The 27,990-nt window shown below is 38.0% G+C and overlaps 4 protein-coding genes across 4 annotated transcripts; 1 reads left to right on the top strand and 3 right to left on the bottom strand.

Annotated features, from left to right (window-relative positions):
* Positions 1 to 182: 182 nt before the first annotated feature.
* On the bottom strand, positions 183 to 4,260 carry LOC100855306 (wall-associated receptor kinase-like 14). The gene is made up of 3 exons (XM_019216210.2): positions 2,964 to 4,260; positions 1,899 to 1,976; positions 183 to 1,586 (listed from the first exon to the last, which is right to left on the bottom strand). The coding sequence occupies exons 1-3, from the start codon at positions 3,691 to 3,693 to the stop codon at positions 310 to 312; spliced, it is 2,085 nt and encodes a 694-aa protein (XP_019071755.1). The 5' UTR covers positions 3,694 to 4,260; the 3' UTR covers positions 183 to 309.
* A 3,259-nt stretch (positions 4,261 to 7,519) lies between these two features.
* Positions 7,520 to 8,422, bottom strand: LOC100257464 (uncharacterized). Its single transcript, XM_010666326.3, has one exon. It carries the CDS (start codon positions 8,122 to 8,124, stop codon positions 7,825 to 7,827), a length of 300 nt encoding a protein of 99 aa, XP_010664628.1. The 5' UTR covers positions 8,125 to 8,422; the 3' UTR covers positions 7,520 to 7,824.
* Positions 8,423 to 12,663: 4,241 nt separating this feature from the next.
* LOC100262588 (protein JINGUBANG) lies at positions 12,664 to 14,767 on the top strand. The gene has a single exon (XM_002283739.4). The coding sequence runs from the start codon at positions 13,013 to 13,015 to the stop codon at positions 14,381 to 14,383; it is 1,371 nt and encodes a 456-aa protein (XP_002283775.1). The 5' UTR covers positions 12,664 to 13,012; the 3' UTR covers positions 14,384 to 14,767.
* A 402-nt stretch (positions 14,768 to 15,169) lies between these two features.
* Positions 15,170 to 20,946, bottom strand: LOC100247217 (inactive protein kinase SELMODRAFT_444075). Its single transcript, XM_002281932.5, has 8 exons — positions 20,304 to 20,946; positions 20,075 to 20,208; positions 19,203 to 19,297; positions 17,215 to 18,257; positions 16,828 to 16,988; positions 16,260 to 16,336; positions 15,725 to 16,049; positions 15,170 to 15,569 (listed from the first exon to the last, which is right to left on the bottom strand). The coding sequence occupies exons 1-8, from the start codon at positions 20,488 to 20,490 to the stop codon at positions 15,420 to 15,422; spliced, it is 2,172 nt and encodes a 723-aa protein (XP_002281968.2). The 5' UTR covers positions 20,491 to 20,946; the 3' UTR covers positions 15,170 to 15,419.
* Positions 20,947 to 27,990: the final 7,044 nt, after the last annotated feature.

Genomic DNA, 27,990 nt, shown 5'->3' with positions numbered 1-27,990 from the left:
TACTGGACCTCCAGCTCTCTATGATTGGTGATGGCCTGGAAGAAATGGTCGGTTGGCAGTACGTCCATACAGCGGGCTTATGTTCTGTCCACATCTCTGTTAATCATTTGAATGATCTGTGGGCGCATTCAAGCCCATTAAATGACAGCCATTTGTGCACCATAGTACTAAAGGATCAGTACTAGGAAAAATAGAAAACAAACATAGAAACAAACGAATGGATCCACAAGCATACAAAACTGTACTGTAAATTAATCTACCTTGATGGTATATATTTACAGGATGAGGTTGAAGTTATAAGAGTAGTTTTTATGCATGTCGCTGAATTATATTACTCAGCAAACTGTTGGATGAGGGTGAACTCTGTCCGCTTAACCATGGATCCTGCACTGAAACAGGTGAAGTATCCTTCAATCTGCCCAATGAATTCATACTAATCACCTTAGTAGGAAGCACAAATAGACCTTCGCTACCCAATCCACCTTTTTCAACTGTCATGCTAAGCGGTATCTCGCTTACATTAGATGAGGAAGAGCAGGAGGATGTCTCTGATGAAGCTGTGCACATGTTGTCCTCTGAAGTTGCCCATTTACAAAGTTTAATTTGCTCAAGCTCAGCTGCCACTTCCATCATAGAAGGTCTCATGTCCCTGTGAAATGCAAGGCATCTGAATGCCAGTTCCGCCACCTTGTGCAGAGAAGAAAGGCTCCAAGCATCCCTGTGGGGCTCTAGGAATGGATCTATTATCTCATCTAAACGCCCCTTACCAATCCTGTCAATAGCGAGCGCAGCCAGATTCACCTCATTCTGAGGCCGAGAAAAGTCCACCACTTTTAATGCTGTTATTATCTCCACAAGAACTACTCCAAAGCTATAAACATCACTTTTATCCGAGAGATGGAAGTTCTGATGGTACTGAGGATCAAGGTACCCAGGCGTTCCCTGAGGGGCGGTTGAGATGTGGGAGGATTCAGCCATACCAAGTCTTGAAAGACCAAAATCTGCAAGCTTAGGGATGAAGTTGTGATCTAAGAGTATGTTGCTAGACTTGATATCTCTGTGATATATGGGAGGGTTGAGAGCAGAGTGGAGATGAGCTATGGCTTGAGCGGTTTGAGTGGCAATGCTCAGGCGAACTGCCCAGACAAGCCCATTGCCTCTCTCTCTTTGTAAATGCTGAGACAATGTTCCGTTGGCCATGAATTCATAGACAAGTATCTGTTCACCTTTTTCTATGGAGCACCCTAGGAGGCGGACTAGATTCGGGTGGCTCACTGAAGAAATGAGCTTGATCTCATTCAACACTTCCTCAATACTGTCAGTATCTCTGTGTTTGATCCTTTTAATGGCAACCCACTGGTTATGGAGTTTTCCTGAGTAAACTGTCCCATAGGCCCCAGTTCCCAGCCTTTGTTTCTCAGAGAAACTACTCGTGGCTTTCTCAATTGCTCTGTAGGGGTAGATAGGAATGCTGCATTTTCCCGTAGCTTCAGATAGACGCCGCCTTGTGCTGTTTCTAGCTTTCGAAGTCAAGCATCTTCGCATAAAACAGCATATTGCACTGATACTGATCATCAGAGCAATCCCTGAGGATTAAAAGGGCAATTCCAGATTTAGAAACGAATGTTTTGATGTGAAAATTAATTTTCTATCATGCTTTCATCCATGTCTATTTGATAGTAAAGTTAATTTCGATCTTTCTTCGCTGCTGCTTGCTGCTACACAAGCAAGCCACGCCCCTGTCCCAAAATTACATACATAGAAATATACAAAATCTTCTGTTAAATATTTCCATCAACCCAATGTTCATACCAAATTTGAGATTCTGTCCAGCTGCATAACAGTATGGTGTTAGCAATTTTCTCCGGTTAGTTGGGACTTGGGAGAAGAAAGATTACCTCCAGCTAAAACAAAAAATCTGCTGGGACCTCCACATTGGCCAGAAATGTATCTAGAAGGATTGCACCCAGAAGAGGCTGTCAACACAACAAAAAAAAATCAGAGGAATAGAGACCATTTAAAGAAAAACCACTCCATTACACCAACATAAGAGAACTTCCTAAAATTAATGAAAACCTTTGAGGGCATCTATAAATTGAGAAAGCTAATAACAACACAAACAATTTTTCTTTACAAAAGATTCGCCCACTTACTATGAAATGTATCATTTGGTTACATGTACTCAAAAGCCCTACATTATAATGGCAAACATTAGATGGCCGTACAATTAAATCTATCAACAAGTTGCTAATACCTAATATCACAAGAGGGCCCCCACGAGATGCAGTAGGTGAAACTACCCCAATTTTCTGGCCAGCAAAAGAAAAAAAAAAAAAGGAAAGTCACTTGGTAGACTGAATGATGAAATAAAATTTGAAGGTATGAGCCAATTGATGAAATTTAGTGGGACCTGGGACCAAATGATGGAGTGGCCCCATGTGATATCGAGGACCAATCAATATAGTTTGCTACATAAAGCGGGGAATCATGATAACCTGACACGCTCGAAAAGTAGGAGGTGCTTTACTTAAGATAGGTCGGCCCATCATCAATGGCCAGTTAAGTCTGAAGGCAATTGATTGGCTTTTTCTAAGTGGCCTAATGAGAGGTTTTCCTTCCACTTTCAACGGTCCATCCCGGTTCTCTGACGTCATCTCATCCATGCTCTACAATTTCTAAAAACTTCAACCATCTCATTTAAATAATTAAATTATACCACATTACATACAATTACAACTCATATTTTACGTATCACGACTTAGCTATATTTCTCCTTAGACTTTGAGAACTATGGTATTCTATAAGGGGCATACCATTTGGCATCATAAAGAGGGAAATTTCAATTATAAAAATTACCTTGATGGCCATTATCAAATGCAAAAAAAATCAAGTTAAGCCTCAAATTATGTTTAATTATCTTACCAAATGAAGAAAATTAAGAAATTCAGGTAACCGGAACTCACCTTTCCGGCAGCCCACTCCGGCCTGGTAACCATCACCATCGAATCCATCCCTGCACTTGCACCGAAAACCCTGCTGGCCGGCGACCGGGGTCTGGATTTCAGTACATGTGGCTTCCTGGTGACATTTGCATTCACCCAAAAGCCACCATCCCAATTGAACAATCCCAACATCCAACACAACCGACGATGTATTGAAGGCGTCGACGGATATGGACGACAAAAGATATTGACAGTGGCTTTTACTCACGTTAGCTTGACTGAGGAAACCATTTTCGTGTTCCTCAGAATAACAGCTTATGCTATAGTTGTCTGAACCACAATCTATCGACTCAAAGTGAGTGTTTACCTTAGTTGTTGGGATCGTGCATGTTGACGCTGGTGATTTGCAGTGTTTCAGTAAAATTCCATTACGCGTAGTTGGGGCGTAATTTGTGTTGAAGAGATGGTCCAAGGATTTGATCGAGCGGTTGCATCTCACCTCCAGGTTGACCAGTATGCTTTCGGGGAATATGCTCCGGACTGGAAATTCACCCACCATGATGTCACCGTCTGTGCTGCAGTTCAGACGGATTTGGCAGGCGGAGGAGGTTCCGATGAAAGGGAAACGACGGTGTTTAACTGTTTTGTTGTGGCCGCATTCTTGGTGGCACTTGCTTGAGCTGTGAGCGATGACGTACATGGGGAGAATGGAGAGAGCTAAGAAGAGGAGAAGACGGGTTTTACAGATCATCTCCGTACACTGTACGAATTGCAAGAAACTGAGAAAGAAAAAGGAAGGAGATGTCAAAAATTCGAATCTTCCAAGCTATGAACAATGAGTTTATCAAGATGAATCAGCCATTTTGGCTATGGAAGGGAGGTATCTTGATAAGGAAAAGGGAACATATCGGAGAATTGCCCTATTTGAAGGGCATGATCCTAGTGCTGCAATTCCTTAGGATGACAGGAATTTCAAAGTAATTTGAGGAAACATTCAACCAGACCGTATTTTTCAAAGTGAAAGAGAAAGCTGGGAAAAGTGTCCAAATCCTGCTGATCACTAAAACCATAAAATGTACTTCAGGAAGATCAAACACTCCAAAGAGGCAGTGGGAAATTGAATCTATCAAGGTAGAGAGTTTCTTCTCCTTTCCACACCTCTCTGTTGTCCTTTTTCTTCCCAACTTCTTGACCGTATATGCAATAGAATAATTCTAGCGTGGAGTGTTCAAACCAGCCTTTGAAATTATTACGTTTCTATTAAAAAAACCAAAGAGAGAACAGGATTATAAGACAAGCTGCCCCTTAAAAACCTCTGCTATTTAATTAATTTTTATCATGGAATATGCAGAAGATAAGGTGGTTCTTTTCAAGGGATTTCGATTAAGCAGTGAATTAATATTACATTAAAAGTCATTTTCTAGATGGGACCTTCTCAATCCAAGATTTGATGCCTGTGATGCAAGTGTTCGTTGAATTCAATCCAATTAACGACAGATGTAAAAAAGAAAGTCTGCCTTCACATAGAAACTCAGCCCCCTAACCTGACTTTGGAATCTCCTAGTCTCCTAATCTCCCAAAAAACCCTGAGGAAGTCAAGACTTTGAATCCCCAATTCAATCAATTATCAGGAAATTGGAGTTATTAGGGTGGGCCCCTCCCCTTTGAACAACATAACAAACTTCCCGTGATCATTCATTATATTATAAATTTAATACAGCATAATGCAATACCAAATTACCGATACACGCCACTTCATCAGCTGTGCTGCACACGCACGTTGACTGTTTGAATCATTGAATCCCGCCGTTGGAGCAGCGGGGCCACTGAATTTGACGCTCCCGATGCTCGATTGCCCGTGGAGCAGGTGCATCGGCACCACGAAGAAGAGTATTATTGCCGTGGACAGCATTTTGATGAATGATGACCAGTATTTGAGAATGATTTATGTGCTTTGCACGTACAAAACCCACGCAGAAAGTTTCCACGGGATATCGACAATTTTGGATATAATTCAGCCGTGTTTGGCTCGTCCTTCTATCTTTCCTTCATTGTTTATGTTATAGTTATTGTTTAATCGTACCATTCATCCAAATAGTAAAACAAATGTATTTTTTTATTGGGATATTTGATTAGAGAACATTAAATAAATCTGAGGTTGGGCTGCCTTGGCCTGGGCTCCTGTTCAACTCATTTTGATGTGCTATTGGTCCAACCAATCGAGTCTGATCCAGCCCATATCCAGAAATGTCGATTCAGATAGCCTGAGGTCGCGTTTGGATTATTGAGTTTGTTGTTATTGCTTGCTAACTTGAGATGTGAGAATTAGGTTGAAGGGATGTGCAAAGTGTTATCGCTTGGAGTGTTGTCATGAGCTTGCTGCTGTGCAAATCCAGTTGGGAGTGGAGTCAAACTGCGCATATGGCTGTCGCCCTCAAGGCCTCAGAACTGCTTTGGTAGTGTTTTTTTTTAATTATTTTTTTAAAAATATTTAAAATGTTAAAAAATACTTTATAAAAATTTAAAAATTACAAAAAAAACACTTCAAAAAAAAAAAAAAAAAAACTCAACAAGGCACTCTCACAAGAGAATTTCTAGAATAATGACTTGTTTTTTCATTATTTGCTAAGCTTTGAGTTTTGAATGCAAAATCAGTCTAGACCGGTGGCGGCTGGCCATTCTTTGACTCCCAACTCCTTTGATTTTGCAATTTGGTTCAAATGATACAAAACAAAGGAGAAAAAAACAAAAAGCATAATTTGACAGCTATTGCTTGCAAGAAAGCCTTAATATAGAAATGTTTATTTTCTAAAGCAGTAGTTTAGTTACATTGTATGACAAAAATTCTAAACAAAATATATATGAAGTGTATTGATTTTTACTTTTCTTAGTTTAAAACTATGTACTAGTTTGGGAATAGGTGAGATGGAATATCTTGATTTTCGGCATATGATGATTGCCAAGCCACAGTAATAAGATTTGGGGGTGTACAACAATTTGATGCTCACAAGATTTTATCATGTGAAAAGAATTTGGACCAATTGCAATTAATTCATGTGGGTTATTTGGCAAGATGCTTGTATGGACTTGTATTCTTTTCCTTCTTAGTCCAACTACTTAAGCAATTTAACAATGTCACAATGCATATGTCATGGTTGAGCACTAACCTCAATCGTGAAACATGTAAACTCATACTACGAGAATCTCAATAGAGGCCAAAGCTCCTAATACAATTTTAATAAAAGAATAAGGGCATAAACGCAGTGTTGATTTGCAGGAAACACTCAACACCGTTGCTGTTACATCCATAATTAAATAATGCAGCATGACAGTCTTCTTGGACACTCCTCTCTTATGTGTTGTGTCAGCAGCTTCAACTTGTCATTAAAAATGTTCCCATATTTGAAAGTACGGGATGGGGCATTAAAGTAGTGTTGAAGGCCATTATATATATATATATATATATAGAGAGAGAGAGAGAGAGAGAGAGGATTAGATAGGCTCCTTAAAAGAAGGATTCCCACAAATCCACAACACTAGATTTTGCAGCTTCTGCGAAACAAGCCAAAAAAGTTATTCCATTTTTCATCTTCCAATTAGGCAAGGATTTATATTATTTATGTAATGACTGGGGATGGCAATGAAAGCAATCTTTTTTTGGTATCCATCTCTGATAGAACAGGTTTAGAAAATTTTATTTAAGGCTAAGGGTAGCTACCATGTTTACTCAAAATCTTAGGTTAAGGATCAAATCCCATCTCTTACATTTTTTTACACAGCTGCTAATACTATTTTATAACGATATTCGATGTTTTAAAACTCATTTGTATAGCAGGAAGTGACTCATGGAAATTTAATCAAGGATGGATAAAAAATGATCGAAATAAGGTTGGGATGGGGAATTGAATCCTTGTAGGATTGAAAGAGTAGTCAAATAAAGAAACATCCCTGTCAAAGCCAAAGTAACGAAATTACATACACCTAAAACCATGTTCTGGATTTTAAGTAGGGGTTACGAGCTACAGGTGCAATGACTTTTTAGTCCTTTCAATTCTGTTAAGACAAATTATCAAATAAGGTCACTTTTGAGTTGGGTCACTCACTTCATTTAAAAAATGTATAGCAGCAAGTGACTGTTGAAGATCTAATCAGGGACGGATAAGCACTTGAAATTGAAATTTGTATGTGGGTTTTGACAGCCAGGAGAATCTTGCGTCTGCGCTTTAAACAATGCCTCATAAAAAAGGAAGGACGGTCCCCTGTTTGCATTCAAACAATGGCGAGGAAGAAGAAGACAACCTGATTGGATCAGATGTTCTTATTTTTAATCCTCCTCCATCATTAATTATATATCATGATTTCATTTTTGTCTCTTAAGAGAAGAAAAGGGAGATGAACCCACGTCCAGTTAGTGGTATAATCTCCTGAATCCAATCAAATGGTCTTGTGTCCCTCCATCCTTCAAATTATTTATGTGACAATAACCAAATGTTTTAAAATTTTTAGTCAATTACTCACTGGTTTGTAAAATTGCTGACCCCATAAGACATATTCTGGAAATGGAAAGTTTTCGATCATTTCTGAAAATGGAACTGGAATTTATTAGGACACATACTAAAAAAAGCTTCATCAAAGCAATTTCTAGAAATTATTTACAGAAGAACTAGAGCAGGTACAGACAGCTGACAAAAGAAGCTCCTTTCAACCAGTTCATTACTGTACAAGAAAAAAAAACTCCTCTGTGCCTGCATCGACCCCGCCGAACTGTGATGCAATGCACCGGAAAGGTTGGCACAAACAGTCATTCACATAACTACAGAAGAAACCTGTGCTAACACTCCCCATCACCAAAACGGATCATTTGCCGGGGACTCAAGGGCGGCTAAGGTGCAGCAAAAGCGTCATCGACCCACTTCTTCTCCTGGACACGGAACGAATCAGTGGTCGAAAACGGCGAGCTGACGAGGGTTTGGAAGAGGTTTCGAACCTTGTTGACGCGCTTACGGTGACGGATGCGGCGGAGAACGAGGTCTTTGTCGAGGGTCTGAGAGGATTGAGCGGGTTTCAAGTGGAGATAGCTTGTTACAGTAAGGAGTGTGTCGGAGTCTTCTCGATCGTCGCTGTTGGTGATTTTCTCAGAATCAGAAGAAGATGGCTGGGGTTTGGACACAAGAAAAGACATTTTCAAATGGAGTGAAAAGAATTGAGGAACGAATCGTGACTGTGGGAGGGGGAGTGGGTTGTCTACAGACTATATAGAGGAGACGAGCGTGTGGGGAGAAAGGTAGGTCGGTGGATTTTGATAAGTAATTGGTGGGCTGGGTTCGAGGTGCTTTTGGGAAAACGTGGGAATCAGGCAGCAGCACCGCCGCTGAATTGCTGTCGAAGTCGGTTTCGGCTTTACTATCTGGTAAATTTGTAATGCCACCGTAGTCATTACTCTCGAGTAAATTATAAATTATAATTGGAGCTAGATAAACAAAAAGGCTTTATTAAATATAGTGCACCCAGGAGGGACAAAGAAGCTGGCACCTGTTCAGGGTTAGCAAGTTGGGCTTAGCCCATCCAAATTCTCACCCACCCTTTCCAACTCAACGATTTGGTCAGATGGCTTTCGTCTGGCCAAATAACTTGAAGCCCACAATTCAGATTTCAGCTATAACCAATGCTTGACTTATTTATTGTTTAGATGGATACGGTTAGGGATTTCTATTCACTCCGAAGATTCTTTGACTAAATTCAGCATATAAAGAAAATTACATTATTAATTTATCATTTAATAACAAATTTGGATTCATCTGAATTTAGTGGAACTCCCATCTGATTGTCCGAAGCCTATTCGAATTGACAACTTATTAAGACGCTTTAGCAAATGGCCTTGTAGCTCCAAAAATACCTTCTAATTTCGTCCAACACTTTTTAACTGCCTTATTCAATGAGGTATGAAAAAGATGGAAGACTTAAATGAAATATTCTGATAAAACAGCGGGCAAGTTTTATAGGGTCGGCCCCGAAACAGGGGGCTCTTAGCGGGTTTCCACCGTTCTTTCGCTGCTATCATTTCAGACGTGGAAGTGGATAGACACGTCAGACTAAGAGGAGCCTGTAGAACAGGCCAGGACAACGCAATTGTACTGCCCTTGCGATTTCGTTTGGATTTCTTGTTTTGTTTTCAGTTCGCAATTTTGGGCCTTGTAGTAGGGCCTATTTTTCACTAGACTCATAGGGACTGAAAAGGAGATTATGATATAAATTTGTTTTAAAAAAATACTATTAGAATAATTTTAATATTGATTTGTTTTTATAATATCATATTTCCTCATTTAGGTTATGAGAAGGAGAAGTTATGAGATAGGGATAAATGCATAAAATTTATGTCCTGATAAAGATGTAAGGTAGAGTGGATGACATGGGGATACAAAATATATTTTAAGAGGTCACCTGTTGTATATGTTTATCTCGTTTTTTAATTATATGTGATATTTTCTATGATATACTAAAATTATTATTTTTTAATTATGTATGTAAATATGATTAGTCATTAAAATTTTATATTTCTTACAATGAAAATGAGTTTTAAAAAAATAATGAATAAAGATGTAAAGAGTGATTTAATGGAGTCAATAGTTTAGGACATAAAAACAAAATGTGGGGAATATATGATATGTTTTAATACACAATAGTTGATTTTGATTTTGATTTTTTATAATTCTTGATAATATTTTTTTATGATATAATAAATTATTTATTTATTTATTTATGAATCATGATTAATTGAACCACATTAAAACCTCACATACATTTTGATGTGATTGTTTTATTTTTATATTCTATACTAATTTGTTAGTATTAAAACTTATACCTCAGTGACAAAAAAAAAAAAAAAACTTTTATTTTCTTAAAAATACAATCACAAGAATTTTTTTTTTTGAATTTGTCATTAATGTCTATTCAATTGTTAATTATAATGATATTTTTTAATCTAAATTTCAATTTCTATTTACTTATTGCATTATAAAAATTCAAAAATTACATAAAATCAATTCAAAAGTGGATTCAAGAATTTTAGGTGTACCATAGAGTTTGTTCTATCTCTCATCATACCCTTAAAAAAAAAGTATGGACACCACATATGTATTGGTCCAATGCATATATAGATTGGACCAACTTTGGCCTCTTCTCAATCTTGGAAGAAGAATATTGTTTCAGCAAATGATCCTAATAGTTCTCCCTCCATTATCATTCCATAATGAAATATGAAACATTATTTGAACAAGGCCACCTTTCAGAAGCTTGTCCACCTATATTTAGTATGAAAATCACACAGCAATTATTAAGGTCCATCTCATTTTTCCAACCTAGCTAATAAAGACAAAGTTTGGACCCTTTTGGTATACATATATAAATGTATGTTTACATGCAGAGTGTTGCCCTAATCATACATTTCATGCCTTCACGCAAGGGTGTGGACTTTAATATTTTTCTAATAGGGTAAAATTCCCTTCAGTATGGACTCTTCTATAGGTCACTGGCACCCTTCGTTAGGTGGGGAAGCTCTCTTGCCTTCATTCTAGATTAGTTTCTGTTGTGCAAAAGATTGCCTCTCTAATCTCAAATGGGGAAAAGGGAGAAATAAAATTTAATGACTGAAAGCTTATAAACTCTAGCCCTTCATGTATGGCCGGGTGTTTCGATGAGCGTCACTACCTACCACTGGGCATATCTTTTTAATTCCGGTAAGATAACATAAACAATATTTTTCTCAAAGAAAATTTCAACTACATGCGTGCATGTCGGAATAATGCATGTACAGATTAATGAAAATGACCCATGAAAATTCTGGATATTCATGTACAACCTCAACAACCTGAATTTCCTAAGATGGAATGCTTAAGCCAGATGCTTTACTTAGGTGGGTTCATTCAGATTTGGTAGTTGAATGGCTAATGAAAGTGAAATGTGAAGAAAGATGAATTATTATTGATATATATATGTATATATTATTTCCTTAATTATGGCCTTGTGGGTCATTGCAGAAGACGTTCATAATCATTCAGGAGAATCGTGTATCAGTTTTTTTCTTTCTATCAAAATATCCGCATTGCAATTTTTAGAAAGGAGGTCGAATATGAACATGGCTCATAGTAGTAGAGAAAGGAAAACAATTGATGAAGATATGTCGTTTTCCTCGACACGGGCAACCTAGACCAGAAAGGCTTAAAGAGAAAGCTAAGCTTTGCTTTATGTGGTCAAAGTTGGTAAGAGGAGGATAATTACGGAGTGCAGGACTTTGTGGGCAGGCAGGAGTGCTGCTAGCCCTCAACCTATACTTGTTAGAAATACTCTATGTAAAGCATAAAGAAAATGACACACAAACAACCATGCCAAGTGGCCGCTGCAGAGTCTGTTTTTGGCTCACTCTTCTACGAGTCGGTCCATCATATTTTGATGCTTACTTCAGTATTCTCGGCCGTTGATGGCTGAAGCCGAAAGCATATTTCTGCAGGACCGGTTGGTCAACATTAGGTATTGGTTTGGAAGCATTCGAGAGCAAGCTACAAGTTCAAATGTTTAAAGTAACTTTTAACGTTAAAACTGTTGTTTAGAATATGTACTCTCAAAATGTACACGTAGATGTAGATCGTGGTATATCAAGTCAGCCGTCAAAACTGGCTTTGGCCTCACTGAATTTTAATATATTTAAAATAAAATTATTCCTATCCCTAAGAAAATTTTGAAGAATCATTGTGTTTCGGGAACAATAGACAAATATGTAATCCTCTACCATGATATTGTCAATGAAAATGCATGATTTAAAAATTTTTTATCTATATTTTCAATTGGGTGGTCCGAATTTTTAGTTAAGTCCAATTAAAATTAAGTTTAGGTTGAAAAAAATTGATTTAATTATAACCTAAATATTTGAAATGATTCCAAATTCAAAAATTCTAATCCGCTGGAGGCCACCCACTTGCACCCAGATCTTAGTTGAGCGGATATAAATTCCCTACATCAAAGTGCACGTCATTGTTACTGTTCCCGCTGCTTGAGGGCAATGATTGGGCGGCTTGGAGCTACTTTACGAGTTAGTGCCGTTAAAATTTGGGTATAGGAATGCGATGTTTTGCCACTGTGTGGCTGCTCGTCTATGATTGGATGCGCCGACCATTAAATATGGAGCATGGGATCTTATGCAACTTCTATGAATTTTGATTGGTCCATTTAGTAAAAATCTGATTTCTGATCGCTCCACGTCCCTAGAGTAAAACAAATGAAATAACGTAAAAGTCATCATATCATCCTAATTAATTTAATTCGTCAATTTTAATAATTGAAGATGGAAAGCTGGCCCCTGGCTCCCGTACTGCCCCTGCAACCTGAAAACAATAAGCTTCTGAGTTGGTAAGGCGCAGATTAATGTAGTCCATCCAAATAATTGTTAACCACCAAATCAAGTTGAGCATTGCCAGCAATCGTCTTGGATCGTAACGATGGTACTCAAATTGGATCGAGTAGAGTAGATTAAAAAATTAGAAAGTTTTGAAAATAGGAAAATTACCTGGCGCTCACTCATTAGTACGTTTGTGGCACGCGCTTTTAGGATCTGTCCACTCTAACAAACCTGAATCATCCAAAAAAAAGCGTACAAGGTTAGCAACCGTACAATGCTAACAGCTAATTTTCCAACATTAAAAACAATAGCTTAAATATAAGTGTCGGATCCGGATTCTCTGGCCTCCCACGAGATATCTTTGTACCTAATCATAACGTTTGAGCCCCACACGTGTCCCCACCTTATTGACCGCATTTCCTCTACGGTTATTTTCTCTGCAATTTATATATACGCCCTCACTCTCTTCTCCCGCCTTTACTTATTTCATATTCTTAACAATAACAATCCCGCGGTATCTGGGCTCTCTGTTTGTCTCCTTCGTTTCTGCATCAACCCATTTTCTTCTTCTTTTACGTCACTTCAATCTTTTTCCATTGTACAGAATTCCTATTGTCCAAATTTCGTTTCCCCACGATGGGAACTGTTGAGTGAGAGAGGAAGGAGCCAAGGAGGCACAATGTTAGAAGAAACGAACAGTATACCGAGACCCAAGTACCGCAATATCATGCATTCGGATCCCAATCTTTCCTCTTCAATCCCAACCGAGGATGATTACCCCATCCGCAACAGCAGTGCTTCCGCCGCCAGTCCTGGTTTCTACGACAACCGCCTGAGCGGAGAAGGCTCTCCAATGACCATGTCTCCTTGGAACCAGACTTCTTCTGAGGCCAAATCCTCATGGTCCCGATTCGAAGAAAACCTGCCTCAGAATGGCCTCATCGGATCCCTGACTCGCGAAGAAGGTCATATTTACTCCTTGGCCGCTACCGGCGAGCTCTTGTACACAGGCTCAGATAGCAAGAATATTCGTGTTTGGAAGAATCTGAAAGAGTTTTCTGGATTCAAATCCAACAGTGGACTTGTAAAAGCCATAGTAATCTCGGGTGAGAAGATTTTCACTGGCCACCAAGACGGAAAGATTAGAGTTTGGAAGGTCTCCCCCAAGAACGCCAGCGTTCACAAACGAGCAGGAACTTTACCAACTTTAAAGGACATATTCAAGAGCTCAATCAATCCAAGCAATTACGTTGAGGTGAGACGGCGCCGTTCTGCTCTCTGGATCAGGCACTCCGATGCCATATCGTGTTTGAGCTTGAACGAAGAGCAGGGCCTTCTGTACTCGGCTTCCTGGGACAGAACCTTTAAGGTTTGGCGAATATCTGATTCCAAGTGTCTGGAATCCATCAGTGCGCACGACGACGCCGTCAACTCCGTAGTGGCCAGCAGTGAGGGCATGGTATTCACCGGCTCCGCCGATGGCTCCGTTAAAGTTTGGCGAAGGGAGTTGCATGGGAAAGGGACAAAGCACGCGTTCGTACAAACGCTTCTGAAGCAAGAATGCGCGGTGACGGCGTTATGCGTGAACACGTCGGGCTCGGTGGTGTACTGCGGGTCCTCCGATGGACTGGTCAACTTCTGGGAACGTGAGAAGCAGTTATCACACGGTGGGGTGCTGAGAGGGCACAAGGTGGCGGTCCTCTGCCTCGCGGCCGCAGCGAATCTGGTGTTCAGCGGGTCTGCGGATAAGACCATATGCGTATGGAGGAGGGAAGGAGTGGTACACACGTGTCTCTCTGTGTTGACTGGTCACACAGGACCAGTCAAATGTTTAGCGGTTGGGGAGGACAAGGAATCCACGGCTAAGAATCAACGCTGGGTAGTGTACAGCGGGAGTCTTGACAAGTCAGTCAAGGTGTGGAGCGTTTCGGACATGGGGATTGATCCGCAACAACAGACTGTGGAGGGTGGCGTCTCCTCATTCCCATCGGAACAGACCGATTCCGTTTCTTCTCCAGGCGGAGGAGGCGGCAGCCACAAGAAGAGGTGATTCCCTCCCACTACATCAAAAACCTCTGCATTATTACATGCCACGTGTGCACTCGCCCCTAGTTACTTACGAGTTTCTACTAAAAACTTGTGATCTTCCCCTTACACGTGTAAATGTACACTCTTATATTCCTGGGGTTACGTTGGAGGAAGGTGATGCATTGCTGCATAGGGAGGGGGCGTTTTTAGAAGTGAAATTAATTAAGAATTCTCTGGCTTTAAATTACTGGAAGCCTGACCCAGTTGGCTGGTTGAAAAAAAAAAAAAAAAAAAACCGGAAACCACACTCTTCCACAGTGTTTCCAATGCATATGCTTCTGATTTTTATTTTATATATGATATTTATTCTGAATCCATAATATAGTACCGTTAAATAATTATTTCATTCCCTTGCTTGTCAAGTCTACTGTCTACATTATTTCTACAGCATCTACTCATGAACCAATCATCCAGGTAGATTGTTATGGAGGACCATGAATGACAATTCTCCTCTATTTATCTTGGAGAAAAAATAGAAAAAATCAATAAATAAATTAAATAATTTGAAAAATATAGTTTTCTTAATATTGTTCTAAAACTAAACATGGGTTAAGGTTTTGGAAGGCTCATCGATTCCTCTTTCAATCATTTGATTGAACAGTAGTGTAAAAATCATTGATATATTTCATATCAGCACGATATTTCAGAACAGTCCAACAGGCCAAGTATTAGGAGAGAGACCACATGATTTCCTTAATTTTCACCCCCTTAATTTATTGGCTGATATGTGAACAACAAATGAACCAAGTGTACAAACATGTAACTGACCTTCATTTGGGTATTTTAAGATTCCAAAAATGGTAACAATGATAAACAATTATAAGACATCAATTTTTTTTTTATAAAGAAATCATGTGATTTGATAATATGATCCATGTGCTGATGCAGCTCTTCAAGATCCATTGATAGACTGCAATCATGCAAGCAACTCGCCAATGTATTTCTGGAGTATGGACTATATATGACAGAACACCCTCAACCAAATGCAGAATTAATGTTCAATGTGAAAGCCTGCGAGAGTGGTTTATCCTTGACTCAGGCTGTGTCTGTGAGCTCAGACCATGCATATGGCCACTTCTACTTCCAACTGAATTCAAGTCCAAACACAGAGGAATTGCAGCATCACCTCCTTCTAGTACTCTAAGGACCTAATCATAGACAAAAGGAAAATGTTTTCACGCAAGGAACTACCTTTTCAAAATGGGAAAAACTTATTGGGTTAAAGTAAGGACCAAAAATACCATTATTTAATGATATTGAGTAATGGAAAATAAACTCAAATAAATGGTTTAAGGTAGAAAACCTTAGACATGGTTGGTCTGGATTCAGGATCTTGACGTAGACACAAGGAAGCAGCGCAGCCCATTGCCTGTAGTTGATAGGGGAAGTCGTGGAGTTCATCAGAGGCTAAGCATGGATCCACAAGTTGGTAGTTGTTAGCTAAAATATGGCTTGGCTGTAATGCAGGGAGAGGGTGGATCCACTCAGGTAAAAAATTCCGTCCCCTGTAAAATTGCAAGTCTCTGGCCCTCTGTCCTGTCATTAATTCTAATAATACCACTCCAAATGCATATACGTCAACTTTCTGTGTAATTTTTCCACCATCCAAATACTCTGGCGCAAGATACCTGGATTAATAGAATCATCGATATCAGACAAACAAAGGCATCAGTTAGTTCACCCTTTTTTCCATTTCTTCCATGAGTCGTTATGACTCGAGTAGAAAATGGCATACATTTTTTCAGCTGTTGATTCTATCATAAAGTCAATGAGCTTGAATACAAGAAAATAGTTACTCATGGACAGAAGAAAAAAGTAATCAGAGATGTAATGACTACCCAGAAGTTCCAATCAGTCTCTCCTCAGTATTAATATCCCAGTTAGAGTGCCATCTAGCAAGTCCGAAGTCAGCAACCTGAAATTGAATAAATAAGCAAACCATTAGACCAATAATGCAAGTTTTGTTGGTATTAATCTGATTACAATATAATTGAGTGAGCCCTAAAGGAAATCATCTAAAAATGGGCTTGAAAATATTTTGATTTAATCTTAGTACTCAAAACCAAGAAAAACACCTAGTAATAAGAAACACTTAATATTGATTGACATAACTTGTGGATGATGGTTATAGGCGTCTAATTTTTCCTGGATACACTTACAGTATAGCTAAATTTATTTTCAATGTTAGCAACCAGAGCTGCAAAGTTGGTGGACAAGGTATCATCTTCAAGTGGGCACATACCTGTGCTCTTGAACTTGATAAATTATGCTCCTAATAACTTAAATGGTGGATTAACTCATTTTCTTTAAAGAAACTAAAGATTCTTCACTATTTATAGAAAAATCAATGGAAAGAATGTGGATTAACTCATATTAGTAAGAAACCTATGTATCAAATTTAAGTACCAGAGGCTCGAAGTCATGGGTTAGGAGGATATTATTAGGTCGCATGTCCCTGTGTACTATGCAACCCACTCTACAGTCTTCATGAAGGTATCGTAGGCCTCGTGCTGTTCCAATTGCAATTTTCAGCCGTGATTGCCAATCCAGTGGGGTTGTCTTGTTTCCTGAAAATTTTAGGAATATTTGCATGGTGAAAGGCACGTATTGAGCAATAAATTGAAGCTGTAAAGTTGAAGTTGTTAAACACAATAAAACATTTACAAACGCACAAGAATGGGAATGAGATTAAACAAGGAATACTGTGTAAATTGAACTCTAAGGAGCCAGTAAATCTGTACTCACAAGCTTATACACTAAGGAATCAAATGAAAGAAAGAAAACAGAGCATACCATGTAGATGGAAGTCCAAGGAGCCATTGCATATGTACTCATAAACCAATACTCTCTTTCTCCCTTCAATACAAAATCCAATAAGCAACACAACATTCCTATGCTGTGCACAGCTTAAAACCCTCACTTCCCTGCAAAAATCTGCATCTCCTTGAGACCCAGCATACTTTAACTGCTTCACTGCAACCACCTGGCCATTTCTCAGCACCCCCCTATGAACCACACCAAACCCACCTTCTGCCAAGAAATTTTCATCTGAGAATCCGTTTGTAGCTTCTTGTAGCTCTTCATAAGCAAACTGCCTTGGAGGTTTTCCAAAAACTGGAGCCTTGTGTTGGCATAGTGAGCACAAAGGAGGTGGTTTTGAGGAAGTTCTGCCTAAAGGGACCGCCTCTCTGATGGTTGAGTCAAAACTGTAGTCTCTTTGACGGGTTTGGATGGACCCAGGTCCTCTGATCCTCGTATCTTTATCAAACTCAACAAACTTGTCGAGTAGAGTTCTGGAAGGAGATCTCATTTTTTGGGTGCTTCTGGAGTTTTTGTTTAATGGGGCCTTCTCAGCAACGATGTGGTTTTGGGGAATCCAAAATACACTCTGATGGTCACTTTTCACAGATGATGCTGGGGGTGCTGAAAGAGTGATAAGCCTTTCACAGTCAAGTGCTGTTGGTGGTTCATCTGAATCATCTTCATAAACTGGCCTGTATTTTCCTTTATTCAGTCCTTCAAAAAGAGGATTTTGTTCATAAACAAGGAAAGGGGAAGTCAATGTATCAGAACTTGATAATGAACCTTCCCTTGTGGTTCTAGTAAAGGAAGTACTTGGATCTTCAGGGCTGCTCACTGGAGTAGAATGCTTGATCTTGTGACCTTGCAGTGTTCTGTTTTCCATGTCTGGTGAAGAAGAAGCAGAAAAGAAAGGTGTTTGAAGTTCATTTGAGCTTCCCAAATTCAGCCTAAGGACTTTTGGTTGAGAACCCTTCATCACAACAATGTTGCAGTGGAGTTCCTCCATGCAATGCTTCAGTTCTTGCTTCAGTTTCCTGTCTCAGCATATAACAGAATCCATGGTGGTTATGTACTCCTATTAATTTTTCTAATTATGTAATGAGAAACATAAGGTTCAGCATGACCTAAAAGGCTAAGAAACTAAAACTCCATACTACAATTCACATTGTCATTGAATAATAACTAGTTCTGTGTATAGGTAAAATGACTAAGAATGCAATACATACCTCAATAAATACCAATCTGAAACCAACTAAAATAGGATAGCAACAACTGCAAAAGGTAATGGAGCATTTCCAATACGAGAAGCCTTTTTTGTTTTTCAGTGGGATACCTGCTGTGGGATTTTATTTTGTTTCATTTACTCATGTTTCATGACTATGATCCATCTGAACAAAGACTCTAGTTTTGCTAAATTTTTATTTTGTTTCACTATGTAAAGATTGCAGAATTAATAGACATTGAAGTCAATATACGTTTCTAGACAGCTGGATTGCTTTGATCCTCAGCCAACTATGGAAAATATGGAAGAAATGACAAGCAAAAATTTACCCAAATCGGATTCACCCAAAAGGATTACTCATCTTTGGTACTTTCCCTTAACACACATACATACTAGAAATATGTTGCATGTACAAATACAAAAACATTTTGCAATATAGCCAATCTCTATTCATTAAGGAGATATGGCAAACAACATAAAGACAATGAACTACAAACATCAGCTAATAATAAATTGAATAAATCCTGTAACCATTTCATATTTGCTATACTTGCTGTATACTGTGAACTCATAATGATATGAACTAGAAAATGGTGGGAATAAAATGAAAAAATGGCATGGAAATGATCCATGCCTAAACGGTTAATCTTCCATTTGAAACCTTTCTACAGGTGACAATCAGAAGGAGAAAAAGTGAAGACTAACTGATCAAATTAATAGATTAGAAACAAGTAATAATACTTTTATGTTTAATTACTTGTCCAGTATGACCCAGTTGGCTCCATTGCTCTTTGCTTCAGCTGCCACTGCACCGCCAGGTGTACCTGATACCACCTTAATCCTCACTCTAACCTACAACAAACAAATCATTAAGAGCAAATTAATTTTCTTTTTGGTTTTATCTATTTATTCAAATTTTGTCATCAAAATTAAGGCCATTCTCACAGAGGGAGCTTTCTAACTTTACAACCTGTAAAGGCAAATGGAAGCTGGTCTAAATAGTCCAAAAGAATTCAATGTAGTAGGACCTAGTCCAAGTTGAGACAAAATATTCTTTCTACTATCACATTAATCCAGGGTTAAATTCTTATAATAATCATACAAGCACCAATAACTGTGCAGCACACTGCAGTACCCATTGATGATTCAATCATTTAATGGGTATTATTAGTAGTTAGTTTATATAATCTTCTACTGAAATCCATAAACAAGCCCTAAATTTAGTAATTTGGGTCCCATAAGTAGTAATGAATAATAATGCATCCAAACAGACCACAAGAATACAAGATTCCTGGGTCTTCAAATGATCATGAAACTGACATTTTCCAGGCACATGTCATTCCCACTATCCAAACAGGCCCTTACATGAATTTAATTAGTAAAAAACTACGCCCCTCCCTGACACCAGATCCCGGCTCCCGGAGTCTGATAAACTCTGACACTTGAATCAAATATTAGAATTGTCCTTCCTCATCTTTCCTAAAGAAGATCAACAACTAGTAATAAGTAATAACTACTGCGTACAAGGAGATTAGGAGAGTAGAATGTTGGCTAGACAAGCTAAAACGACGCCGTTTTGTCTTGGCAAATACACCACATTACGTCGAGATTCAGTAAATTTGAAGTCACCTCGACTTGGTCGTTGAACTGGAGAACCATCTGAGAACAAGACTCGGAGATCTCACAAATCCGATCCGGTAATCTCTCCCGGTGACTGTTCGCACAATCCCCTGTCAATCTTGGGAAGTTCCATAATCTCCGACCTTAAATCAACAAACATATTGTACATAACTTAAATTCCCAATTATAAAAATACAAGGACAAAATTTGAGATACGCGTTGAAAATGATGGAATCACCCGTTTTCTTCGTGGCAAAAACAGCGAGCAACGTTATGCAATCGCCGGCGTGAACGACGTGACTCAGAGCCCATGCTAATGCAGTCTTGGAGATCACTCTCTCTGCTCTAACCGCCACAACAACCTTTTCCGTTGCCGCACCGGCGCCTTGTTGCTTTACATTACCTTCAACTTTCACCGGAAACATTGCTTAGTCAGATTCCAGCTGCCGGCAAATTCTGGAACTGAAATCTGAAAAGTGTACCCAGCTTTTGACTCGTTTGTGGGTTTGCGCTCGTTTTAATTGAATTGAGCCACTTCGAAGATTGAAGTGGGCAATTGGAACCGGAGTTAGTTGACTGTAGTTAAGTGGCTTGTTAGGCCCCATCTTCCTAATAAACCGAAATTATCTTTTGAATTATGATCTTATGATCCAGAAGCTATTATCTGGTGTGGTGAGGACTGAGGAGTACATCTCTTGCAGAGCTATACTAATCTGATCATCTTATCCAGCACCCATTTGGTAAAACTTCGGTCACCAGACTTGAGGTTTAGGTACGTCGTCCGCTGATCTGGGGGAGCGTCATTCATTCCATGCCAAAAAGGAAGCCACATCAAGAGTCGACAACCGTAAGGAGTATCATTAGCAATGCATCTTATGCACAGCATATCTTTTCTCATCGGCACCTTATATTTTATTTAACCGACACGTTGTGTAGTGGGAGAAATTGACTAACATGTTCCTCGCTTAGGATACGATGTGATAACGCCGTCGGTGGTTGAAAGGGTAAAATGGACCCTTTGGTTTTAATTAGTAGGGGAGGCAAGGCTCATGCAGCAAGGACAGAAATACTTGGAAAGCGCTGTCGAGCCTTGTCGCTACTACGATAGATAGCTGTTAGATTGACTCTCTGAAGAGACAAACGTAAAGGTCACTTCGATTTGTAAGTTGTAAGTTTGTAACCCTCTCCACTTTTTTTTGATCGAGGACGATGATATGGACTTGAGCACAAAGCCCAATTCCAATGGGCCTTTGTTATGCGGCCATGCTTCTACCCAACGAAAAGCCTGAGACCGAGTCAGTGAGTACGTTCTTGGGATGGGTGGTGTTAGCAACGTCGGTGAAGGAGGAACGCTGGGGACCATCTTAAAAGGCAGTTGAGGACATTGAGGTTGATATGGACCTCAGCGACAACGGTTTCTGTTCCAAAATCAGCTAACGTGTAAGATGGATCATCCTTGTCAGTCCATATATGGTGGATAATGATATATGGCGATCATCGGACGGTTGAGGTAGTCCGACGATGACCAGTCCTGCGGTAGAGACTCTTCCAATAAGGGTAGCAAAAGTGGTGATGGGAGGGGATGATCACAGCGACGACAGGTCACACATACACCATGTGAGCCTAATAATGATAGATGGGTTATTTCAATGATGCTAGGACCACTACATCCTATTGATGAAAGATGATGGTTTACGGAAGGTGAGTTTGGGTTCAGGTGAGGCTCGGTTGCAGCCCAGTCTCATCCCTCCAGCCCTCACCTCCGTAACACCCTGAATATAACTGCAAACGACCAATAGCCCAACACCAACTTTCCTAGTTAGAGCCCAACCTTCTTTTACGGGCCTCAAAGGAGTATTCACGTGCGCCTTTGGGCTCGAATCGAGGAGAAGCCCAAATATGATCGTGAGTCTCCTACATTTTTCAATCGTGTGGGGGCTCAGCCTCTCTATGGGCCCACTTCGGCTGGTATGGTCCATGGGGCAGCTTTGCTGGAGGGTTTCCAGTGGGAAATCATGGCCCCCGCTTCTTGGTGGGTGGTGGGCGGTCACCAACAGTAGGAACAGGTAACAAAATCCAATCAAATGACTTGGAATTCCGTCCAATGACTCATTAACATTTGCTTTTGTCTTTTTTTGACTATTTCCGTTGATTATTTCCAAACAAAAGATGCATGTGGTTAAAAATCTGTAAACCTTTGTTAATAAACGATACAGTTTATGAGCTTTATTATCTGATCAATTTAATTGAAGTGCATGTATTAAAGCCTCATTTTTGACATAAGATTGTGACAAAATATACTATGAAATATTGTAGCTAGGTAATAGAAGATGCTAAAAAATCTTCATAAATAATTGAAAATTTTGGTTCTATCATTTTTGGATTCAAAGGAGGTTTCTTGATGCAGAAATGAGTTTCGGGATTTTTGAGAGAATTTTTCCTAAAGGGGAGGAGTTACTTATATGCAACGGTTTCTTCTGTGTTTGGCCACCTTTTTTAGTATCCAACCAACCTTTTGCAGTCATTGCAGATTTGTTTTTAATGGTAGATAGGAAAGCGGACTGGTGTTTATTGAAGGTTATCTCTTATAAAGGACTTTAATCATGATGTTTTCTTAGGTAAACGTGTTTTAAGTGTTTGATGTATTTTGAATGAGATGTTTATTTTTTGTAGTATCAGTAATAATAATTAAACTACTGGTCATTACACCAAGACCAAACACCTCAGGATGACAGAATAACGTGCAATATTGTGTTGTTTTTAAAGGATCAAACTCTATTAATTGAATTCCAGTTAAATGGTCTCACATCCTATCTTTATTCAAATGCAACGTGATTCTTTTTATTGGTATTATACCATGAAAATAAGCTTTGGACAAAGCTTAAACTTCATTCGCGGGGCTTTTAAGTTTGGTTTGTGTCCATCTCTCAATCACCTAAACTTCAACCACAAAATCATCCAACAAATGAGCCTTTTGCTACCCAAATACAAGACTAATGATAGTAAATGAGATTCCAAATTAGTAAGCAATTCCTCAATTAATATTTGACTCTCCAAGCATTTGATGGCTCAACCCTTATTCACTTTTAAGGCATTTGTATCCTTCAACACCCTTCTCCCTGCTAAGCAGGCAAGACCCTCCAAAGCCTAAGACATTCGTGTACAAATATTCAATTAAACTAAATTAGTTACTTAAATTAAACTATTTAATTAAGGAATTGTATATGAATCATCATTAAACAATTTAATGATGACTCATTGTATATACAATTAAATTAAACTAAATTGAAGTATTAAAATAATCACATGATTCATATACAATATTGAAATAATATCTAATTGAACTAATTAAACAATTCAAATAAAGTAACTATCAAACAATCAATTTCTATTTCAATATTATTAATTTAGGTTTTGTTTGGATACATTTTGGATTTTTTATTTTTAAAAATAGAAACTTTTACATAAAAAAGAGAAACTTTATACAAAAAGTATAGATTTACCTTATATCTTTAAAAATTAATTTAAAAATTTTTAGAATTTGATTAAGTGATATTACAAGTTATTACATTTTCTAGGTAAACTCTTATATATAATAAAAGTCATTATTTTTTTTTATAAAAAAAACAAAAAATAGAAAGTGTATGCTGTTGAGATATTAGGAATGTTTAGATATTAGGAAAGTTGATATATTAGGAATGTTGAGATATTAGGATATTAGTTGTTTTTTTCCTTATATCATTCATTCCTTGTATCATTCTTTCCTATTCTTAGAATGGTGATTACCCTCTATATATATTTTGTACATGAACGAATGAAATAATGAATAAAAAACTACCATTCATCAATTTGAAGATGGTATCAGAGCCATAATACTGAAATCCTGGATATTTTGTCGGTAGGCCAGCCATCGCCCCTTCTTCGTGATTGAAAAAAAAAAATGAGTGAAAAAAATACTATTGTTTTTCAATCTAAAGGTACTTTTAATCCAGGAATTATTTTGACTGAATCAAATTATGACGTTTGGTCACAACTCGTGGAGATGCATATTGCCGAACGGGAAAATTTTTCCTACATTTGAGGTAAGACAAATCCACCAAAAGAGTCAGAAGATGAATATGAAAAATGGTATGCTGAGAATCAAAAGGTGAAGAAATGGTTTTTAATGTTCATGAGTCCAAAAATTATGAAGCGTTACTTACGCTTACCCACCGCTTAAGAAATTTGGAGTGCATTATCAAAGACCTTCTATAATGGAAATGATGAATTACAAGTTTTCACTTTGAATAAAAAAGCCTTCACTGCCAAACAAAGTGGCAGGTCTCTTTCTGAATATTATGGAGAGTTAACTGAAATTTTTTGTGAATTGGATCATCGAGATAAGGTAGTCATGAAATACCCTGAGGACATTGCAGCATACCAGAAATCCATTGAATGACAACAGGTGCACATCTTTCTTGCTGGATTGGATGGTGACTTTGAGCAAGTTCGAGGATAGATTCTACGCAAAGATCCTCTTCCTGATTTGGAAGAATGCTATGCACTGATTCAACGAGAGGCAGTGCGTCATACTAGTATGAAAGCAAAATCTGACAACCTTAACACCTCAGCTATGGTAGTCCGATAGCGATCAACCCAGAATTGGTAGGACCAATCCAAGACCAACCATCCTAATATTGATAAGTCAACCTTCAAATGCACTCACTGCAATAAGACTGGTCATATCAAGAGTCGTTGCTTTGAAATTGTGGGATATCCAGACTGGTGGGATCATAATCGTGATCAACAGAAGAAGAGGTCTAAGAAAACCTTGATTGCAGTTGTTGCCAAAATAAAAACAAAGGCTAATGTTAATGAGAAAGCCTCTGCATTGGTAGCCACTATAGATTATGGTGGTAAGTTTTTAAATACTTCTATACCTGTTATTAATATTGCATGGATAATTGATTATGGTGCTACAGATCATATGATTTTTGATTCTAGACAAGTCTCACTCCTTAGACCTTTCTCACAAAAAATTGTTTCCACAGCCAATGGTAACACAACCCCAGTAATTGGGGAAGGATCCTTAACTCTTACCGATACTTTGAATTTGGATTCTGTTTTAGTTTATCCATTCATGAAACGGTTACCACACCGTCATAATAGAGGTATTCCTAAACCCACATATGAACCTGAATTGTCTACCAAAGTCAAATATCCTATAAGCAACTATGTGTCTAACCATCGTTTGTCTGAATCAAATAAGTCATTTGTAAATCAATTATCTATTGTAGCTATTCCTAATAGTGTGCAGGAAGCCTTAGCTGATCCAAGGTGGAAAACAACCATGAATGAAGAGATGAAATCATTGTAAAAGAATGAAACATGGGAACTTGTAGAATGTCCACCAGGAAAGAAGCCAATTGGGTGTCGTTGGATCTATACTGTGAAGTATAAGACAGATGGTAGTATTGAACGATTTAAAGCAAGACTGGTAGCAAAAGGGTACACTCAAACTTATGAAATTGACTACACAGAGACATTTACACTTGTAGCTAAGATCAACATAGTTCAAGTATTACTGTCTTTAGCTGCAAACTTGGATTGACCATTACAACAGTTCGATGTGAAAAATGTCTTTCTGCATGACGAGTTATCTGAATAAGTATATATGGATCTTCCACTAGGATGCATGGTGTCAGAAAAACAATGTCAGAAGGTGTGCAAATTGAAGAAGTCATTGTATGGGTTGAAGCAATCCCCGATAGAATGGTTTGGAAGGTTCATAAAGTCAATGAGAGCTTTTGGCTATCGTCAAAGTAATTCATATCACACTTTGTTCCTGAAAAAGCAACATGGTAAGATTATGACATTCATCGTATATATGGATGACATGGTAGTTACAGGAAATGATCCTGAAGAAAGAAAAACTCTACAAAATTATCTATCTAGAGAATTTGAAATGAAAGATCTAGGTCCTCTGAAATACTTTCTTGGGATTGAAGTTTCTCGATCAAGTGAAGGAATTTTTTTGTCTAAAAGAAAGTATACTTTAGATCTTTTACAAGAGACTGGAATGTCAGGATGTCAACTCGTTGATACACTAATAGAAGAAGATTTGAAATTGTGTGTTGAGCCTAATCAAGTATCAACCGATAAGGAAAGATACCAGAGACTTGTGGGGAGATTAATGTACTTAGCTCATACAAGACCAGATCTTGCTTATGCATTGAGTGTAGTAAGTCAATACATGCATAATCCTGGAGAGTAACATATGAATGCAGTCATGCGTATTTTGAGGTATTTGAAGAATGCTCCTGGGAAGGGAATTTTGTTCACTAAAAATGTTGATCATCAGAGTGTAGAAGTATATACTGATGTTGATTGGGCCGGTGGAGTGGATGATAGACGATCTACATCTGGTTACTTTACCTTTGTAAGCGGTAATCTTGTGACATGGAAAAGTAAGAAGCAAAATGTCGTCGCTCGTTCAAGTACAGAAACGGAATTTAGGGGTATGACTCTAGGACTTTGTGAGACATTATAGCTAAGACTCCTCTTATAGGATTTAAGTTACCTATCTAGGCAACCAATTTGATTGTTTTGTGACAATAAAGTTGCATGTGATATTGCTTATAATCCAGTACAACATGATCGTACAAAGCATGTCGAGGTGGACATATTCTTTATTTAGGAGAAGTTGGATGATAAGATTGTGGAATTGCCTAAGATTCGATTAGAAGATCAATTGACCGATATCCTCACCAAAGATGCAGTCTCAAGTTGAGTGTTCTCAAAATTTTTAGACAAGTTGGGCATGTGTGACATCTATGCACCAACTTGAAAGGGAGTGTTGAGATATTAGGAATGTTTAGATATTAGGAAAGTTGAGATATTAGAAATGTTGAGATATTAGGATATTAGTTGTTCTTTCCTTATATCATTCATTCATTGTATCATTCTTTCCCATTCTTAGAATGATGATTACCCTCTATATATACTCTGTACATGAACAAATGAAATAATGAATGAAAAACTACCATTCATCAATTTGAAGATATGCCAATGGATGTTTAATAATATATTTAAGTGATTGTTAATGCTTAATTAGCAAGAGTTTTTCGATAAACACAAATCCTAAATTTAAGAAATTTTAAGAGAATTCATAATAAAATCTTGAGCAAAATAACGGTAAAGAAATTTCAACCAAGATTTTCTATAATATAAATCTTATAGAGATTTAGAGCTTTTCCATGATAGGCATGATAAGGTTCTTTATGTTTGGATGGTAAGAAAGGTGAGTTGAATGATTGAAAATTTTTATCCTTTCATACTTAAATTTTTTTTCTATAAATTAAAATTTAGTGGGATAAGTCACATGGTTTCATGATTGATTTCATTGAGAAATATTATTGAGTGGATGTTTTGATGCTAAGAAATAGTAAATGAAATGAAAAAGAAAATAATTTATTTCTTATCAATCTTATAATTTTTTTTTTTGGCTATTCAAAAAAAATTCTTGGATAAGTCGGTTCATTTCTCAATTTATTTCATCGAAAAATATTGAGCATCATATGTTGGATGCCGAGACTGGGGAAATTAAAGAAAAGTACAAAAAAAAAATCAAATTAATGACTCTTGATTTCATGTTGCTTTTAAAAAATGTCATTGTTTGTCAATATAACTAGTTAATGTTGGCGCTTGGGGTTGGAGACATATTCTTGGCGTTTTATGGAGAGAGATGATGGCGTTTCTAAATAATGGCACATTTTGAAACATCATTGTAGCATGTTTGGTCATCCTAGGTCCTTATAGGAAGCACCATCTTCTTTTCATTATATATTTGATCCATTTTTCACCCATTAAATAAAATAACCACTGGCCACAAACCCCACCCTCAACCTGATACCAACATAGAAACTCCCATTGGTAAGTTGTTTGAT

This window comes from Vitis vinifera, chromosome 18 (genome assembly GCF_030704535.1).
Source record: "Vitis vinifera cultivar Pinot Noir 40024 chromosome 18, ASM3070453v1".
In the NCBI taxonomy this organism is placed as follows: domain Eukaryota; kingdom Viridiplantae; phylum Streptophyta; class Magnoliopsida; order Vitales; family Vitaceae; genus Vitis; species Vitis vinifera.
Note: the sequence above shows the minus strand (reverse complement) of the source record. Positions and strands in the feature narration are given on the sequence as shown.

Coding starts and splice junctions, on each gene's coding strand:
- LOC100257464 (XM_010666326.3), bottom strand. CDS start 8,124: ATGTCTTTTCTTGTGTCCAAACCCCAGCCATCTTCTTCTGATTCTGAG.
- LOC100247217 (XM_002281932.5), bottom strand. CDS start 20,490: ATGTTTCCGGTGAAAGTTGAAGGTAATGTAAAGCAACAAGGCGCCGGT. Junction 16,989..17,214: donor CTTGGACTTCCATCTACATG/GTATGCTCTGTT, acceptor TAAAATTTTCAG/GAAACAAGACAACCCCACTG. Junction 15,570..15,724: donor CCAGACCAACCATGTCTAAG/GTTTTCTACCTT, acceptor GTCTATGATTAG/GTCCTTAGAGTACTAGAAGG.
- LOC100262588 (XM_002283739.4), top strand. CDS start 13,013: ATGTTAGAAGAAACGAACAGTATACCGAGACCCAAGTACCGCAATATC.
- LOC100855306 (XM_019216210.2), bottom strand. CDS start 3,693: ATGATCTGTAAAACCCGTCTTCTCCTCTTCTTAGCTCTCTCCATTCTC. Junction 1,977..2,963: donor CGGAGTGGGCTGCCGGAAAG/GTGAGTTCCGGT, acceptor TTGTGTTGACAG/CCTCTTCTGGGTGCAATCCT. Junction 1,587..1,898: donor ATTTTTTGTTTTAGCTGGAG/GTAATCTTTCTT, acceptor TTTAATCCTCAG/GGATTGCTCTGATGATCAGT.